This window comes from Colobus angolensis, unplaced genomic scaffold (assembly GCF_000951035.1).
Source record: "Colobus angolensis palliatus isolate OR3802 unplaced genomic scaffold, Cang.pa_1.0 Scaffold82, whole genome shotgun sequence".
NCBI lineage: Eukaryota > Metazoa > Chordata > Mammalia > Primates > Cercopithecidae > Colobus > Colobus angolensis.
In genome coordinates, this window is record NW_012122043.1 from 6,383,412 (window position 1) to 6,400,152 (window position 16,741).

The 16,741-nt window shown below is 48.2% G+C and overlaps 1 protein-coding gene across 1 annotated transcript in view; it reads right to left on the minus strand.

Moving 5' to 3' along the window:
- The window catches only part of AGAP1 (ArfGAP with GTPase domain, ankyrin repeat and PH domain 1), a 611,312-nt gene that overhangs the window by 370,977 nt on the left and 223,594 nt on the right, over positions 1 to 16,741 (minus strand). The window contains exon 6 of the mRNA XM_011929622.1: positions 12,744 to 12,878. Within this exon, the coding sequence (XP_011785012.1) occupies positions 12,744 to 12,878 (135 nt within the window). The remainder of the gene's footprint in view (positions 1 to 12,743; positions 12,879 to 16,741) is intronic.

Below are 16,741 nucleotides of genomic sequence, written 5' to 3' on the forward strand. Positions count from 1 at the left end.
CCCACCCACCCACTGAGCCTTAACAATCATTGCCCCTGGGTGGCAGTGCTGTGAGTGGTTTTATTTCCATATTTTATATCCTTTAAAAATGATCTTTCTTCTCTGTGGCAAATTTCACAAAATCCAATGTACTCACTGAAGGTTTTACAATCTATTTTTCCTTTTTTTTTGAGATGGAGTCTCAGCTCTGTCTCCCAGGCTGGAGTGCAGTGCTGCAATCTCAGCTCACCACAACCTCTGCCTCCTGGGTTCAAGCAATCCTCTTGCCTTAGCCTCCTGAGCAGCTGGGATTACAGGTGCCCAACACCATGCTCAGCTAAATTTTTTTCTTGTATTTTTAGTAGAGACAGAGTTTCTCCATGTTGGTCCGGCTGGACCTGAACTCCTGACCTCAGGGGATCCACCTGCCTTGGCCTCCCAAAGTGCTGGGATTACAGGTGTGAGCCATTGCATCTGGCCTATTTTTCTCTAAGAAAAACAAGGTTGAAATCCACTCTTCACAGCTGACTTTTGCTTGCATCAGGGAAGGCTGACAAGGCTGTCAGTGCATCATTCTCCCCGTCACAATGCTTCCAGTGGTTCCGCATTCAATACACAAACTCACCCCGGATTCCAGAGCCCAGCCTTTAAGGATGCCCCTGATTTGCTCCGATTCTTCACCTCCTCTTGGAGCCAGTGCCTGGCCAGGCTCACCCTATAAGGACTATGCAAAAAATATCAAAGTCCACGAGACAAAGCCACCCTTTCCGAGGTTAAAGAACTTCACAACTTAAAAAGGATTACTTTTCCTCATCTGCCATGAAGTGAACAAATTCAGTGCTGCTACCGCAGTGGTTTGAAGGTAGCTCCCCCATGAGTGAAGTCTGCTTAGGAAAAAGGACCATGTGGCTATGTCCATATTCTCTGCAATTGTTTTTTTTCTTTTTTTTGAGATGGAGTTTTGCTCTTGTCCCCCAGGTTGGAGTGCAATGGCACGATCTTGGCTCACTGCAACCTCTGCCTCCTAGGTTCAGGCGATTCTCCTGCCTCAGCCTCCCGAGTAGCTGGGAGTACAGGCACGCAACACCACACCCGGCTAATTTTTTGTTTTTAGTAGAGACAGGGTTTCACCATGTTGACCAGGCTGGTCTCAAACTCCTGACCTCAAGTGATCCACCCACCTTGGCCTCCCAAAGTGCTGGGATTACAGGGGTGAGCTACTGTGTCTAGCCTATGTCCATATTCTCTAAGGAAAAAAATTATAAAAAATTTCAAAATAACTGGAAAACATCAGCTACGGATTGTAACAACTTCTGACTAGCCTAGCTAAGTAATATTCTCTTATTCTTTTCATCAGCGATTCCGTGGAGGATTAACTAGGTCAAAAAGTACATCACTACTTAATCATTTTAAAAACATTAGAAAGAGCAGAATGCCGTGGCATTATGAACAGATTATGAACAAAAATAAAAGCCATTTGTATGCATTAATGATACATCATGCTAATTCAAGCTGGCTAAAGTCATTAGAGAGAAGTCCTGGGGCAAAACACAGCTATGATACCACAGTGCAGAAAAGTATTAAAAGAACCATTTTCTACGTCATTGATAAAATTAATTCTATGAGCAAAAGAGATGAGTCTTAACATGAAAATCAAAATAGAGAACTTTCCTAATAGTGTGTTTAATGATCTAATGTTGGCAGTGTGAGAGTTAATTCAGGCATTTCTCTGCACACGTATGAGCATCTGTGCACACTTAACATTTCCAGTAAGAGAAGCACAGCAGGAAAAATCCCAGACTTAGGGTAAGAAATTGCCAGAAGAGATTACAGGCTCTATTAACACAATATTTTACAACACTACTAAATAACAATTTATGTATTGTCTCTCGTTGTTTGTAATATCAACCTTAAGATTTTAAGATAATTTCTTCCTGTTATCTCTGAAAATCAAGCGACAGACTGAGAGAATCCTTTAAAAGTGGGGCTGCTGGGAGTGGTGGCTAACACCTATAACCCCATCACACTTTGGAAGGCTGAGACAGGAGGATCACTTGAGACCAGGAGCCGGAGACTAGATTTGGCAATATATCGAAACTCCCATCTCTACAAAAATTTTGAAAAATGAGCTGGGCATGGTGGCACGCACCAGCAGTGCTAGCTACTCAGGAGGCTGAGGCAGGAGGACTGCCTGAGCCCAAGAGTCTGAAACTGCAGTGAGCTATGATGGCATCACTGTACTCCAGCCTGTGTGACAGGCGAGATCCTGTCTCAATTAAGAAATAATAATAAAAAGAAGGGGCAACTCCAAACAAGAAACAAGCTGATTTCCTATTGCTAAGATGACATAATTGAAATGATATTCAAAAACACTTGGATGATTTAAGGATCATCACCTCAAGCACATTCTCACATTCTCAAATTAGTTCTGAAAATGGTTGGTGTAGTTTCGTAATGAATTCTATCTTACACATTCGTATTTATTTTGTTTTCGGTTTTGTCTTTTTGAGACGGAGTCTCACTCTGTCGCCCAGGCTGGAGTGCAGCAACGTGATCTCAGCTCGCTGCAAAGTCTGCCTTTCAGGTTCAAGTGATTCTCTGCCTCAGCTTCCCGAGTAGCTGGGATTACAGGCATGCGGCACCACGCCCAGCTAATTTTTGTAGTTTTAGAGACGGGGCTTTCGGCATGTTGGCCAGGCTGGTCTCAAACTGCTGATTTCAGGTAATCTGCCCGCCTCAGCCTTCCAACCTGCTGAGATTACAGCTGTGAGCCTCCGCGCCCAGCCCATCTTCTATATTTGTATTTATTGAGTGAGTATGGAAGATTTTTGTCTCAGCTGATGTGCCAGAAGCTTCGCTCATCAGTAAAACATGTACTTTTATAGCTTCATGAGGGTAAGAATTTTTCAATCCAAACTAATTTTTTTCTAAAAATAATAACTCAAAAGTATTTTTCATTTTGTTGGATTTTTTTAAACCTCTGAATGTATGGTTTACTATACAAAAAGCTTTATTTTAGTTTTGGTATTAATTTGCTATTTCAGTTTATAATTTAACCCTGTTGTAGAAAGAGCTTCTTTGGTTAAGAACTGAATTTGAAAAAGCGTTATGAAGAAAGGAGGTGGTAATGTCATGTTTCATAAAAATGATCACTGTCAAACATGTACGGATTTTCCCATCCAAATATAAACCAGGGATATGGCATAAGAGAAAGACCCACACAAACCCACAAAGGCTTCTTCCTTACGTGTGCGCCCCCACCAACAGGCTGAATCAAGTCTCCTTACAGTCAATGGCAGGTTGGCACCTCCCCCATTCGCTGGGAGATAAGCTACTAGGCCGGCCAGATGCGGCTCTTCTGACGACAGTCTGCAGATTCTGACATGCACCAAATGGCCCTGCATTAGAAGTTGCCGGCGAGTGACATCAATGACCCTACGGCTAATGACACCAGAACAGCTCCCAAACTAGCATCAAACCCCCTTATCTGGCCGGGTGCCATGACTCACGCCTGTAATCCCAGCACTTTGGGAGGCTGAGGCAGTCGGATCGCTTTGAGTTCAGGAGTTCGAGACTAGCCTGGGCAACATGGCAAAACCCCATTTCCACTAAACATGCAAAAACTAGCTGGGTGTGGTGGCACGCACCTGTAATCCCAGCTACTTGGGAGGCTGCGGTGGGAGGATGGCTTGAGCCCAGAAGGCAGAGGTTGCAGTGAACCAAGATTGTGTCACTGCACTCTAGCTTGTGTGACAGAGTGAGACACCATCTCAAAACAAAACAACAACACGCCTTACGTGACTTGATCATCCAACCCCCATTTGTATTGGTACCGCATAGGTGCTGCCAGAGCCTTACGTAAGTCACTTTCTTCGTGTCATCTTTGTTCTCAGAAAATGTTGAAATATGAACCCCCTTAATGAAGTGTAACTTAAGCAGCTGAACCTCTTTCATATTGTCCTAATACACATCAACCACCCATCTGCCCCTGGAAGTCTTGGAATTAGACTTTCAATGTGTGGAGGGGGTGGGGGTGTGGAGAGGGGGGCAGTGATGAGTACAGGTGCACAGCCAAGACCACAGGTAGAAACGGGAAATGCTGGCCCGGCCTGACACCAGCTGCACCATGTGCCTCCGGGAAGGAAGCATTTCCAACAATGTAGTCCCAGCTGTAACTGGGCCTAATGAGATCCACTATCCTACATCATAAGCTGTTAAATTGTTATATAATTATTAGTCATTACAAGTGATTAAAAAATGGACAATTAATGACCCATTAATTCACCTTTTGAACATATATGAAGTGCCTAATGTACACATATACAGGGCTTACTTTCAAGTGTAAAAAATCTTATTTTTTGAAGTATTCCCTCACTAACACACACACACACGCCTGCACACACACACAAAGTTCCAATCTAATCTCTATTATAATAAAGGAGAAAAAAAAATAGCAACAAAAACAAATCTTAAAACCGGCCACCCCGACAATGAAAATAAAGCTGGTTTCAGGAAAGAACGGAATAGGCCTAATTGATATACCCTTTAACAGCACAAAGACTGCGGTGTAAGCAAAACGAAATGGTCCAAGATGATGGAGGACTCAGGAGAAAAGGCCCAGAAGACCGCGTACATTCACCAACGCTCTAGCACATGCAATTAGGTGGCACTAACGGGCTCATTAATACAGCTCCCCTGGTTGTGGACACTCCTGTAATTAGGACCAAGCAGCTGCAGACATTTAATGTGAGGTGGGGTTCTTTGTACACCAGGATTTCAATCTCTGGAACCAAAGCATCAAGAGCACACTGAGGTTCCCTGACTCGCTGCACAACCTTGGTAAAATCACGCAACCTCTCCCAGCTCGGGCTCTCGGCATGGGTTAGACATGCCCAGGTGAGCTGTTACTGGGAAGGGACGAAAGACAAATGGAATGGCTTCTGTAAAAGTGCTTTCCAGAATGTTAATTGCAACACAAACATAAAAAACCTGGGGCAATGAGGTCAAAGGACTAACATAGATCTGCCTAGACCAGGAACTACTCTGCCAGATAAATACCCATCCACCAGGATGATGTACACGGTGTGTAATCAGAGGAAGCCCTAATAAGCCACAGGCTGTGGCCGTGCTAGCACCTGGCACACAGAGCCCTTCCAGCGCCACTGCCCAGCTTTCCCTTACACCTAGACTCCACTGTCTCTCCCTCCACAATAATGCAGGTCTGTTCTAGGACAGAAGTCTCCCATGTGAGATCACCAAACTGGCCCTGGAGACAGTTCAGCAGAGAGATGATGCAATTTACCTCTTTGATATGGATCTTGACCTGGTCTAACAACTATTACCAGAGTCAAAGTTCTGCATGTAGGTTTTCCTACGGTCGTATGAATACAAGGTTAAGAAGAGGCTGATGTTTTGGTGGGGAGCATGCCCTAGCACAGCGCAGATCATACATATAATGTGATGCTTTGAATTGGGATTTGACACCTGACTAGAAGGTTCAGAGGATGCATGCAAGAATATTAAATTCTATATACCAGCAGTCCCCAACCTTTTTGGCACCAAGCACGGGTTTCATGGAAGACAACTTTTCCAAGGATCACGGGTGGGGGGGGGCAGGTGGGGGATGGGGATGGTTTTGGGATGAAATTGTTCCACCTCAGACCTAGGATCTAATGCTGCCGCTGATCCGACAGGAGGCGGAGCTCAGGGAGTAATGCTCACTTGCCAGCTGCTCACCTCCTGTGCGGCCTGACTGGAGACCCCTACTGTATACAAAACATGCTGGGATGCAAAAAAACAATCCACGCATAAAACCACACTGTGGACCACTCAGATACATCTTTATCAGCTCGTTCTAGGAGAGGGGGAGTGAAGGGAGAAAGGGTACCAAGCTGTTTGGAGAAGAAGAAATGAAAACAATTCTCTGTACCACTATCAGGTTGTACTCCTGATCGCACATGAACGGGAAACCCCTCTTTCTGTAGGTATCGGAGGCCTTTAACATCCCACATGCCATACAGCTACCACAAGGACACCATCATTTAACAGTCATAAACCATGCCCAGTAAAAGTCGGGGTGCACTGGCTCTAAAATGTCCAACAAAAACAGCCTGGTCCTGCCCCCCCGACTGAACAGATGCCACAACACAGGCCCCTGCATTCCTCTGTGGCACAGCCACCCGCAGCAGAGAAAGCTCCTAACACGCCACTCAGGAAGACAAGAAACTCAAATGCATCTGAAGACAGACTAAAACCGACGCTCTCCAAAATCTAACTGCAGGGAATGACCGTGCTGAATGCACCATCCAAGAATATACAGGCAGAGCCTGATCTCTGCTCTCTTCCTCCCAAGGTGCACACGTAATGCTCAAAAGGGCCCTGTGGCTACCTATACACGGCTTGCTACCACCTTGAACATGACTTGGCCTTCTGAAGGGAGGATTTACTTTTGTCGCTAAGTTATAACTATTTTAGGTGACCTTTAAGCATGTAAGCTGAGAAATCCCATTGCCAACACTACACCCTTCCTGACCTTCCGGAGACCTGACTACAGTCCCATGTCAGACACGCACTCTGTCTGTCCGGAAGAGCTGCTTGCTGCCACTCAGAAAGCTAGTTCTTCATATGATGTGGGAGAAATGTCTCTTTAAAAAAGACTCGCAAGCTGGGCGCAGTGGGTCATGCCTGTAATCCCAGCACTTTGGAAGGCTGAGGCCAGAGGATCACTTGACTTGAGGCCAGGATATCAAGACCAGCCTAGCCAACACGGCAAAAACCAGTCTCTACTAAATATACAAACAACTAGCTGGGCATGGTGGTACATGCCTGTAATCCCAGCTATTCAGGAATCTGAGGCAGGAGAACTGCTTGCAACCAGGAGGTAGAGGTTGCAGTGAGCCTAGATCGTGCCACTGCACTCCAACCTGAGTGACAGAGACCCTGCCTGAAAAAGGAAGGGAGGGAGGGAGGGACGGAGGAAGGAAGGGAGGGAGGGACGGAGGGAGGGACAGGACAGAGGAAGGGAGGGAGGGTGGAAGGAATCGCAGGACCAGAGAAACAATGTCTACAAGGAATGAACTTTATTTCTCTGTAATCCTTCATGTTCATGTATCCAGGCCCTAGGAGAACAAATGAACAGGGACTTTCAAAAAATTTAATGCCAAACACTGAAATCACCATTTTAACCTTAAGAATAGAAAAACTTGTATATAGGTAATTTCCCAGATGTGGCAAGAGGCAACAGAGCCATGCAGAATCTGACAGGTGCAGAGCCGCTGGCTGTGGGGCGATCTAGGAACGGGAGCCCTGTGCAGCCCCCACAGACGGACCTGCAGCCCTCAGCTGCCAAGTCCACACGCCCAGCCTGTCCCAGCCCCCAGTGTCTCCCTCCCCCAGGGCTCTGCTGAGAATCCAAACAGTTGGGTATCCATGGCCCACGTCCGGCTCAGCTGCCCAGGTCAAGCAGAAACCATCTTGTGGAGCCAGCTCACCTGCCCCGCAAGTCACAGGATCTCGCCTGCAAGCAGGAGCGAAGACTCTCCCAGGCTGCTGGAAAGGACCCCCAGAAAACGGCCTGGGCTGTCACACTTCTTCTCCACCCCTGGGCAAGACACAAGGTCATGTTTCTGGGTGACTGATGTTTACCCTCCCTAGTGGACCTTAACTTCACGGAGGAAGGGACCCTGCCCGCGCTTCTGAATCTGCCTCTAGCCCCTGACCAGAGGCATAGTGGGTGAGAAGCTGGTGCTCAGACGAACAAGTGACTGGATGGATGAACCAGCTTGCTAGCCTGCTTCCCAATACCTAAAGCCACTTGCTAGTAGCCATCTCGCAACTCCATGAATGAAAGAAAAGTAAACAGGACTACACAAGTGAACAGGAAAGTGAATGCAATGTCTCTTCATTAATTTTTACAATGTCCTTTTGTTACAAGACACTAAGATGTCAAATATTGAAGAAGCAAAGAATAAGGTCCCTGGCTTGGTACAGAGTCAATCAGGAACGCAGACTCTGCAGGGCAATGGAAGCAGCTGGATTGTTTTTTCTTTTATTTACAAGCCGAACATTATGTAGAAATTACACGGTTTTCCTTCATGTTTTCTTTCTACCATATATAGGTATAAAAAGTAAATAAACAAAGCAAGCCCTAGGGCAAAAAAGAAGCCAGAGAGTCGTCGAGATAGCTGAATAAACTGTGTCTGCAAGCGGGCAGGGGCCCTGCTGGCTGGGTGTGTCCCCTGCCAGGCCCTCCCCAGACCGGTGGGCAGAGTGGGCAGCGGCCCTGCTGGCTGGGTGCATACCCTTCGAAGCCCTCCCCAGACCTGTGGGTAGAGCAGGCAGGGGCCCTGCTGGCTGGGTGTGTCCCCTGCGAGGCCCTCCCCAGACCTGTGGGCAGAGCTAGTATGTTCTATGACGCCCCAGGACCTGACTTGCTTCCATTTTAATGACAAAATGTTCCAGTGCTGTGGTTAAGTCGAGGCTCTCAGGTCCCAAGGTGGGGTATCCAGTCCAGGCTGTGCCCCTTTGGGTCAAGCTATGTCATTTCTCTAAGCCCCAATTTCTTCAACATTATATAAACCTTACAATGTTGAACTTTCCTTGAGGATTTTTACTGTTATTGTTAGGGATTGCTAACTACGGAATAAAGCTCCTCCTCAGCAACTACTTTTATCACTAACAATGAGAGTGTTTGTGATTTAAGTGAAAAAATATATATAAGAAACCATATACCATATAACTACTATATAAAATATGCAGAGTAACCCTGATTTTATTTTTAAAATGTATCTTCATATGAAAATATTTGAAGGACAAAAAAATCGCAACAGTCACAGAAGTTGCAGCATCACAGGTATTTGCTTTTCAGATTCCATAAAATTTGAATACTTTTTTTTTTTTTTTTGAGACAGTGTCTCGCTCTGTCACCCAGGCTGGAGTGCAGTGGTGCGATCTCGGCTCACTGCAACCTCTGCTTCCCAGATTCAAGCAATTCTCCTGCTTCAGCCTCCTGAGTAGCTGGGATTACAGGCACTCGCCACCACACCCGGCTAATTTTTTGTAATTTTAGAAGAGATGGGGTTTCGCCATGCTGTCCAGACTGGTCTCAAACTCCTGGCCTCAGGTGATCCACCTGCCTCGGCCTCCCAAAGTGCTGGGATTACAGGCGTGAGTCACCACACTCGGCCAAAATCTGAATACTTAATGAGAATGTATTATGTCTTTCTTTTTGAGACGGAGTTTTGTTCTTGTTGTCCAAGCTGGAGTGCAATGGCGCAATCTCAGCTCACTGCAACCTCCACCTCTGGGGTTCATGTGATTCTTCTGCCTCAGCTTCCTCAGTAGGTGGGATTACAGGTGCATGCCACCACACCCAGCTAATTTTTTTGTATTAGTAGTAGAAACGGGGTTTCACCATGTTAGCCAGGCTGGTCTCAAACTCCTGATCTCAGGTGATCTGTGTGCCTTGGCCTCCCAAAGTGCTGGGATTACAACAGGTGTGAGTCACCGTGTCCTGCAAAGAATGTATTATTTCTAAAACACGAAACTGGAATGGAAATCTCCTGTGCCTATGAAAACAGACACTCGTCACAGCACTACCTGGGGAGGTGTGACATGAGCTGTCAGAGCAACGGAAACGCTTTATCGCTTTATCTAAATATTTTAAAATAAAAATATTTAGAAATATCAGTCCTTATTCCCCCCTGGCCAACCCCCCAACTTGATGAAAACAAAACACTTCCAACACAGACGTGGCTGCCTGTCCCCAGACTCGAATGTGCTGGGTATGGCGTGGAACTCAACCCAAATTCTTACCCTGAAATCCTGACCCTCAGGGGAAAAGTGGGGCCTCTGCCAGGTGACTGATCACAAGGGTGGAGCCCTGTGACGGGTTAAGTGCCTTTATGGGAAGGGACAGGCGAGGGCTCGTGTCCTCTGTTCTCCACTATGTGAGCACACAGCCCACCAGGAGGATGGCCCTCGGCAGGCACCACACCCACCAGCACCTGGCCCTGGACTCCCATCCTCCATAACTGGGAAAAACAAAAGTCTGTTGTGTAAGCCACTGGGTCTTGTTAGAGCAGCCAGAACGGACGAAGACAGGCTGTTTGGCAGGAAGGCATCATCATCCTGACATCCTCCAGTATTCATTAACTGATAACATTACTTTTATAAGGAACATTCATCAATTTATGGAAAACTCATGTATGTTAACCATGATAAATATAAAAGCAAAGGAGTCACTGTGCAGACTCAACTTATCCAGACAACTGAGTCCCTGATATCCTGCATCAGGGACTGGCAAGCTCTCTGCACGGGGCCAGAGTGTAAATATTCTGGGCTTTGCAGGCCGCAAAGACCCTCATCTCTGCTGTCACAGCTGGAGAACAGCCCAAACCCGCTGCAGCCCATTGACACAAAGCGTGGCTCTGTGTCACCAAAAGTCTATTTACAGCCAGGCGCGGTGGCTCATGCCTATAATCCTAGCACTCTGGGAGGCCAAGGTCGGCGGATTGCCTGAACTCAGGAGTTTGAGACCAACTTGGGCAACATGGTGAAAATCCCGTCTCTACTAAAATATAAAACATTAGCCAGGTGTGGTGGCGTGTGCCTGTAATCCCAGCTACTTGGGAGGCTAAGGCACGAGAATTGCCTGAACCTGGGAAGCGGAGGTTGCAGTGAGCCGATCGCACCCCTGCACTCCAGCCTGGGTGGCAGAGCGAGACTCTGTCTAAAAAAAAGGAAGAAAAGTCTATTTATGAAAACAGGCAGCAGGCCTCATGCATGGACCCGGGGACGCTGCATCTATAAAGCTTTACTTCAACATTCACGGGGCCTCAGCAGCGCGGTGGCCGACAGTGACCTTGCTCCGAGGGTTCACCTCTCGGAAGAGCTCCAAGGGCCTCCCTGCACAGTTCTTCCAAGTCTTACTAACATCTCACTAACGTTCACCGGCACGGCTTGACATGAGGTTTGCTCCCCACAGGACGTTCTCCCAACAGCGGCAGCACGAGGTGCCCGGAATAAACATGAGTGGAGGGAAGAAGTGGCTGTGGGCCCCCAGCGACTTCGTGCTGCCTCTCAGGGGAACCCTGCGCTGCTTCAGCACTGGCACTAGAAAAGGCGAGAAGAAACGTTGAGGCCGTGAAGGACTAACTAGGACCAACGTGCTGAAATGTAGCTAAGTATCTGAGAGGCAGATGCGCGGGAAGAGACGGCAGGCTCAGAAAAGGAACCTCACTGCTACAGGAAAGACAACGTCAAGTCTGAGAACTGATGTCATCTTTGAAACGGAGTTGAACAGTGAACGTATAGAATCTCTACAACTGCATCTGAAGACTAACTGAAACATTTAAAAGAACAACACAGGTTGCCCCATTTGGAGGAGGTCCCGGAACAGTCCTATAGTCGCTGCTTTCATACTTCGTCTTCAGGGTCAGGGCGCGGCGAGTCCTCCATCTCCTCCCAGCTCCGAGCGGCTCTGGCACTCTCCGGAGAGCCCCAGCGTGGCTGCCCTGCTCTGCCCCCAACAACCCCCTCGGCACCAGAGCAGGGGCACAGGTGGCTCTGCCCCCATGGATTTAAACCAGAAGGGGAGAGGACCCTACAAGTGATTTCCACCACTCTCGCCAGCAACGCGACCCTCTGCCAGAACACCACGCCTCTCCCAAGTTCCCAAGGTGAAAAGACTGGATTTAGAAACATTAGTCTTTATTCACCCCAGACCTTCCTATCCCCAGGGTGACGCCACCTCTCCCGCCCACCCCACGCATCTCCACCGGCTCCTCTCTCATAGCCGACGTCTGGAGCTACAGTCATCTGCCAATATCTGACCCCCTGCAGAACCTCAGCCCTTCTAGGAGAATTTTCTGTCTGATTTGTGGCCGTTCCTGAAGGCAGATGATCAATAATGAATAAAATCACCTAAAAACAATTCCAAAAGGCTGGTCCTCACTCGCTGCTGTGAGTCCTACCGTGTCATGTTATTATGTTTTTTTTTTTTTGAGGCGGAGTCTCGCTCTGTCGCCCGGACTGGAGTGCAGTGGCCGGATCTCAGCTCACTGCAAGCTCCGCCTCCCGGGTTTACGCCATTCTCCTGCCTCAGCCTCCGGAGTAGCTGGGACTACAGGCGCCCGCCACCTTGCCCGGCTAGTTTTTGTATTTTTAGTAGAGACGGGGTTTCACCGTGTTAGCCAGGATGGTCTGGATCTCCTGACCTCGTGATCCGCCCGTCTCAGCCTCCCAAAGTGCTGGGATTACAGGCTTGAGCCACCGCGCCCGGCCCTTATTATGTTTTTGGTGGGAAAGTCCAGACTTGATACTCACTCTCCTCCTTTCAGTTCTCTCCTCAAAGCCTGATATCAAATATTGAAACTGCTTTGAATGACGGAATTGGATTAAGCATGGGCAATGACAATAAAAAAATGGCTCACAAACAAGTTTTACGGAGCCCGTGGATGAACAACAGCTCAAGAAATGTTCTAGCCTATATACAACAAGGCCCCATAGGTGACACGCAGACCCAGCACCAGGCTGTTCTCAAGCCATGTCTTGTTGTCTCTTCTGAACACAGCACTTTATATCCAAAACGTACCTGAGAGGCGCCTCTGGAATGGAGTGCTCTCGACACTAACGCCCACCCATCAATGACCACCCATCAATGACGTATTTCCGCCACCCACGGGCACAAGTGCAGGCAGGACTGATTTCTTGAAGTGCCGCCTGTATCGTGAACTGAAAGTAAATTCCCAGCCATGCGCATTTACCGTCCTGGAAGACCCTCTCCACGTTCAGCCCGTAGGTAGCACACGTCTCGTAGTACGTGCATCGTTTCAGGTCGTTGGAGAGCTTCCTTGCCCTGGCGTCATCGATGACCCTCGGGTTAGTAGAACTTATGGCATCTGGAAGAGAAGACCAAAAAAGTAACGGCACGGTGACAACGACAGCTCTGACTACTTCCCACACTCCCCACGTCGCAGAAAACCGGTACCTTACTCAACAGAAATGTAATTAGTCTATGAATCTGGAGTTTGTAGAGCATAGTTTGCCTCCCAAATAACAGACTCAAACACCAGAGAAAGTTATTCATTAGTAGAAATGTGTTTTGCAGGAGAGCTTCTGAAACTGAAATTTTACGATGTTCAGAAAGAAGCAACAAGACTTAAACGTGGGTCTAGAGGACACATACTTCAGAAAGAAGGAAAAACCACACACACAGTCCCTATGTGCAGGTCCCCTTCTGTGCACCACGCAGGTGGCTAAGCATATTCCCTACACTGGCATTATTCTTCCAGGTGTGGTCGCTTGTCCAATGACCCATTTAACAAATGCTCACTGAGCCCCCATTTGGGGTCTGTTCCTGTTCTATGCACAGGGACACCCCAGTGAATGAAACAGACATTCTAGCTGGCCAGAGAGGCAAGTAGAAAATAAAGACGAATGTGATGAATGGTTCTGAATGTAAGATGGCCACACTGTGAGTGATGCCGGGAAGGAGGTCAGGAGGCTTGGGTGAGTCTGGGTTTTAGAGTCCTTGCTAAAGGGATCACGGAACCCTTACCTGCAGCAGGTGGGTGCAGCAGGCACTGCCTGGGGCAGAGTGCCTGAGGCAGAGGGCGGCAGGGCAGCTGGTGCATGTGAGGGAGATGCTGCAGGGGTGAGGCCTAGGGGGTGAGGGAGGTGTGCGGAGAGGGGAGCAGCGAGTCCCTTGAGGCTTTGATGGACCGCCTCAGGGTCACAGGTGACCTGAATCCCCCCCCATCTAAGTCATGTGTGCACATGGGGGCGTTTGAGCAGCTGCAGAGATGTTGGCACCAGTTTCCTAAAAAAGAAACTGAGCCTTTTTTTTTTTTTAAGTTCAGCTGCCAGGATTCCCCAACCTCAGACCCGCCCCATTCATTCTGTTACTATTGAGTTACAGTGGCACATGGAACACAGAAATGAGGAGCTGGAATGTGAACAGCCATGAGGCTTAGGGGTGAGAGAGGACTTTTCACAGACGGTTTTTCTTTTCTTTCTTTCTTTTTTTTTTTAATGAGATGGAGTCTCACTCTGTTGCCCAGACTGGAGTACAGTGGTGTGATCTGGCTCACTGCAACCTCTGCCTCCTGGTTTCAAGTGATTCTCCTGCCTCAGGCTCCCAAGTAGCTGGGATTACAGGTACCCACCACCACGCCCAGCTAATTGTTTGTATTTTTAGTAGACACAGGGTTTCACCATGTTGGCCAGGCTGGTGTCAAACTCCTGGCCTCAAGTGATCCACCCGCCTGGGCCTCCCAAAGTGCTGGGATTACAGGTGTGAGCCACTGTGCCCAGCCTTCAGAGACAGTTTCCTAACCTGAATCTTTTTCATAGGGCTTGAAGGCTCTTACACCAAAGAAAACAATAAACGACTCTTTAAACAAAAATCCACCAACAGGATTTCTCTACCAGCCAAAGAAATAGTAGCGAAGTTATACTGCAGAGTGACCACCTTTGACATTTTATTTTTGTGGAGGAAGGGCATTTGGCAACTCCATTTTCTGAAGTATATTTAAAACGTGACGTCCGGAGGAATTTATTCAGTTTTTCCTTTTCTCTTTTCTCATGTTATTTTCTCAGCCCTATGAAATAGGTTTGGGCTGACGTTTCTCCGTTACCAGAAGGCAACTGACCTCTGTAGTTAAGGGTTCCTCCTTTGACAATCGCCACTACAGCCTCCATAGGCTGCACCCCCGTTCCAGGGATACGGTCAAAGGGCACCTCGTCCTGCCTTCTTGTCTTGCTGATTAGTAAATCTCACTTGCATTTCACAACATTTAAGAAAATAAAGTTTTTTTTTCTTTAAGTATAAACATTTCTTTTTAATTGTAGAAAGAAGTTAGAAGTCCAAGATGTTTCAATGTTCTAGGATAATTCTGAAAACACAGGCCACGTGGCATCCACCTGGCTTCCACGAGACCCTGACCTGCGGCCCAGCGATCCCGCAGCCCCTCCGTCCTCAGTGGCTCACTCGGTTTCTGTCAACTTTCCGCTTCAAAGGTGCACCATGGGAATCTCTGCCACTGCATGGAAATGGGCTTCTGCAATCGCATTTCACTTCTATACCTGTCTCATTTTCATTCCACTTTTAACTCTGTAGCTTTTTACAGATCCTGCTTCTCCCTCAAATCAATTTCATTTGCAAGTCTTTAAAACAGAACCTGTTTAACAAACATTAAATGATTACCTCATTCATTCCCATCTTGTCCAATTATGAACATTCGTGCAGTCCTTAGCTACTGCCCAGAAAGAGCTCCTGCTGGCAGAGCTGCCCCTCCTGCCAGCGGGCGGAGGCCTCACCCCAGCCCAGGCATTCTTTGGCAATGAACCTAATTCCTCTTCGGTTCTTTCCTATCCCATGTGCTCTGACCTCTCTGGCTGCCTACCCCAAACCAGCAGGAAGAGAAATGCCAGGTGCCCTCTTGGACAACGTGGTCCCTCTTTTGTCTCTGGCAGCCCAGGAAGCCAAGCCCCTGCAAAAGCAGCCGAGCACAGGCTTTACAGAGAGCAAGTCTGCAGGCAGGAAGCAAGCGTCGCAGCAGGGACCCTCAGAGCCCACGTGCATGCCAGCTTCCTGCCACCGGGCTGCTGGGGTGCTCCTTGAAGTCTAGGTAAGGACCAAGAGAATCCCACAGGTGAGGAATGCAGCTCTAATTGGAACTTTTCGTTCTGGTTCATCTGGGGGTGGTCCAGCTAAAAGGAGTCCCACAGGGAGGGCATGGGGCCGGCTTACCTGCTCACCCCAAGAGGGTGTGCGGCCGGCTTTACCTCCCCACCCCGGAGGCCACCCTTGCACATGCAGACACTCCCTTGTGGTCTCCCTGGGCATCTTTCCACATCCGATCAATGGATGTTCATGGAATTCATGGGAATAAACGGGGGTACTTTCTTTTACTCAAGGACTTCAACTTCATTAGGGTTTCCCGAGAATCTAAGTAGCCATCCCAGCAGGAGGCTGGATGTGCCCCTCGGCTCAGGCAGGAGACTCAGAGGGGTATGCTGTCTCCAGGGGCAGGGATAGTCAGGGGTGGGGTTCAGGATCCCAGGCAGGGCCCTTGGAACACCAGTCACACATTGAAATATGAGGGACAAAGGCAGCCACCATTAGACGCCTATCACCTACCCATGGATGCACTGAGTGTCTTTTGGGAATTCCTGTTGAACCCTAGCAGAGCCCCGGGGGTCAAGGTCACCCAGGCAGCAGCCAGTCACACGCAGGTATGTGTGGTCCCAACTCCCAGGATCTCAGACACCCCCTTCCTCCTGACAGAACATGGCTGTGTACTCAGAACTCAGAGAACAGACACTGATCGCAGAGAATCTTTCCAGGCTGGGAACTTCACTGCCACTTTTCACGGTGAGTCCAAGCAAAAGCCCATTCTGAGTCCTAAAAATCAAACCTCCTGAGCTCCAGCAGCCCACGAGCAGTGTCTGCACAGCCCCAAAGGACTGCTCAGAAATGCCACGGTCGGGCCTGCGGGAAGGGGAGCTCACCTGGAATTTCTCTACTCGACTTCAAGGCAGCTTTAAGCAGAATCTGCTGCAGATGAGCATCCACTTGAAAACACGATTAGGAATTTTCAAGATGCCACCTCAAATACAGCAATTCTGCATTCTCACAAGAACCAAGGACTTTTTGGTGGTGCAGCCTTGTCTCCTGGTGAACACTAGAGGGCATGTTAGGCCTAAGAATCCCTCCTCCTTTCTGTGTTAGGAAAAACAGAGCTCTGGCTCTGAGGGTTTC